The sequence below is a fragment of the Dufourea novaeangliae genome, unplaced genomic scaffold (genome assembly GCF_001272555.1).
Source record: "Dufourea novaeangliae isolate 0120121106 unplaced genomic scaffold, ASM127255v1 scaffold350, whole genome shotgun sequence".
Classification (NCBI taxonomy): Eukaryota; Metazoa; Arthropoda; class Insecta; order Hymenoptera; family Halictidae; genus Dufourea; species Dufourea novaeangliae.
Window position 1 is genome coordinate 124,328 of NW_015374244.1, and position 2,386 is coordinate 126,713.

At 53.8% G+C, this 2,386-nt stretch overlaps 1 protein-coding gene across 1 annotated transcript in view; it reads right to left on the reverse strand.

The window, feature by feature from the left end:
* Nucleotides 1-918: 918 nt before the first annotated feature.
* LOC107192494 (zinc finger HIT domain-containing protein 3) overlaps nucleotides 919-2,386 on the reverse strand; it is a 15,507-nt gene continuing 14,039 nt past the window's right edge. The window contains exon 6 of the mRNA XM_015581770.1: nucleotides 919-1,083. Coding sequence (XP_015437256.1) covers nucleotides 919-1,083 — 165 coding nt within the window. The remainder of the gene's footprint in view (nucleotides 1,084-2,386) is intronic.

The window sequence follows — 2,386 nt, forward strand, 5'->3', positions numbered from 1 at the left end:
AAGATCCTAATTTAAAACTAATATTGAGTAGTAAAATGTCTAAAAAGAAACCTTCTAAGTAGTCTTTATCACGTTTGTCACCAGAAATTAAATTTTATTTTTCTATTTGGGATTCTCTTCAGATTAAGAATGGACTTCTATATAAAAAATGGGAATCTTCTGATGGACGGAAAATAATTTGGCAACTTATCTTACCAATGGATAAAAAGGGTATGATTCTTCAAGAAGCTCATAACTCTCTTTCAGGAGGCCATTTCGGCGTGAGTAAAACATTAGCTATGATTAGGAATCGATTTTACTGGGTTAATTGTATTAGCGTTTTAGAAGAATGGTGTAATTATTGTAATGTTTGTATATCTAGGAAAGGACCACGTGATCGAGGAAAAGGATTATTACAGATTTATAATGTCGATTTTCCTTTTGAACGAGTAGCTATAGATATTTTAGGGCCTCTTCCTAAAACATTTTCGGGAAATCGTTTCATGTTAGTCGTTTCTGATTATTTTACGCGTTGGCCCGAAATAATTTCTTTACCTGATTATCGAACAATAACTGTTGCTGAGGCCTTTATCACACATATAGTGAGTCGTCATGGAGTTCCTCAAGAAATTCATTTTGATCAGGGTCACACGTTGGAATCAAATATTTTCAAAGAGGTTATGGTTTTATTATGCATTAGAAATACTAGAATGCCCCCATTACATCTTCAGTCAGACGGTCTAGTAGAAAGATTAAATGGAACTACTTTACAGTATCTTTCAATGTTTGTTTCGGATCATCAAAAAGATTGGGATGAATTAGTTCCTTTATTTCTCTTGGCTTACCGGGGCCAGCGTGTCGAAGTGACCTTCTATGCGTCAGCGGCTGTCGAGGTGGAGACCCAAGTATTTGAATCTGTTCCCGACCTCGACTAGGCTTTCACCTATACGGATCCGAGTCTGGGGTGGTCGCCGTGACAGAGGTAGCCTGTGAAACCAAGCGGCATCTGTCTTCTGCGGCTAGATCTCCAACTCCAGAGCTAGGATCCTGGCGACGATATGTGCCACCTCCACTTCCATGAGGCGGGCTGTACTCGTCTAGTCCCTCCCCACCACGATAATCATGTCGACTATGCGGACGACACTCGTACCGGGTGGGAGGGACCTCCTTAACACAGCGTCGTACCCCCAGGTTCCATAGGGGCGGGGTCACTTCGAGCATTCGCTTTTTCGAGATGCACTATCGAGCATTCCATCCCGGCCGGGATACTCTATCCAGCGGATAACCGAGCTGTGCCCCAGGGGTCCGTTCTTGGACCCCTACTGTGGAACGTGGGGTACGACTCGGTGTTGCGCGGGCTCCTCCCGCCCGGTGTGCGTGTCGTCTGCTATGCGGACGACACGCTGATCATCGCGGTCGGGAGAGAGTGGACGAGGACCATCCGCATTGCGGAGGTGGCGGTGGCACTCATCGTCGCCAGGATCCGGGACCTGGGGTTGCAGATCTCGCCGCCAAAGACGGAGGTAGTCATGTTTCATGGACTGCCTCTGTCGCGGCGGGTTCCCCAGGCCTGGGTCCGAGTAGGAGACGCCTGTGTCCGGGTCGAGGGACGTATGAAGTACCTCGGCCTCGACCTGGACAGCCGCTGGCGCTTCGAAGGACACTTCGACCGTCCGGTCCCCCGGATTGAGGGCGTGGCGACCCTGTTGGGCCGTCTGATGCCCAATCTTGGGGGGCCGGAGGAGAGGGTCCGCCGCCTTTACATGGGGGTGGTGCGAGCGATGGCCCTATACGGGTCACCCGTGTGGGCCCGCGACCTGATGGCCCGCCGGCGGGGCCAGCAGCTACTGCGGCGCATTCAGCGCCGCATGGCCATCAGGATCGCGAGGGGGTACCGCACCATCTCCCACGAGGCGGCGGCTGTCCTGGCAGGGGTCGTGCCCTTTGATTTCCAGGCGGAGCCTGACGCCGATCTGTATCGGTGTCTGCAGGGCCTTCGACGGAACGGGGTCGACCCGCCGGACGACGCGGTCGAGGTGATGAAGCGCCAGTGCCGGCGGCTCGCTCGCGAAAAGTGGCGGCGCCAGCTGTATGACAGCGAGCCGTGGGCGCGGTCCTGCCCATCCTTGATGGATGGCTGGACCGTCGGCACGGCAGGCTATCCTACCGGCTCACGCAGGTGCTCACCGGGATGCTTCGGGGGGTACCTGCACAGGGTCGGAGCCGAGTTGACGGCAGAGTGCCACCAGTGCAGCGCGGAGGTTGACTCCGCGCAGCACGTGTTGGAGGAGTGCCCGGCCTTTGCCAGGGAAAGGCGGGCACTCCGTTTAGAGATAGGGGGAGACCTCTCGCTCCCGGCCGTGGTTGCGGCCATGGTGGGGAGCGAGAGGTCGTGGAGGACGACGAG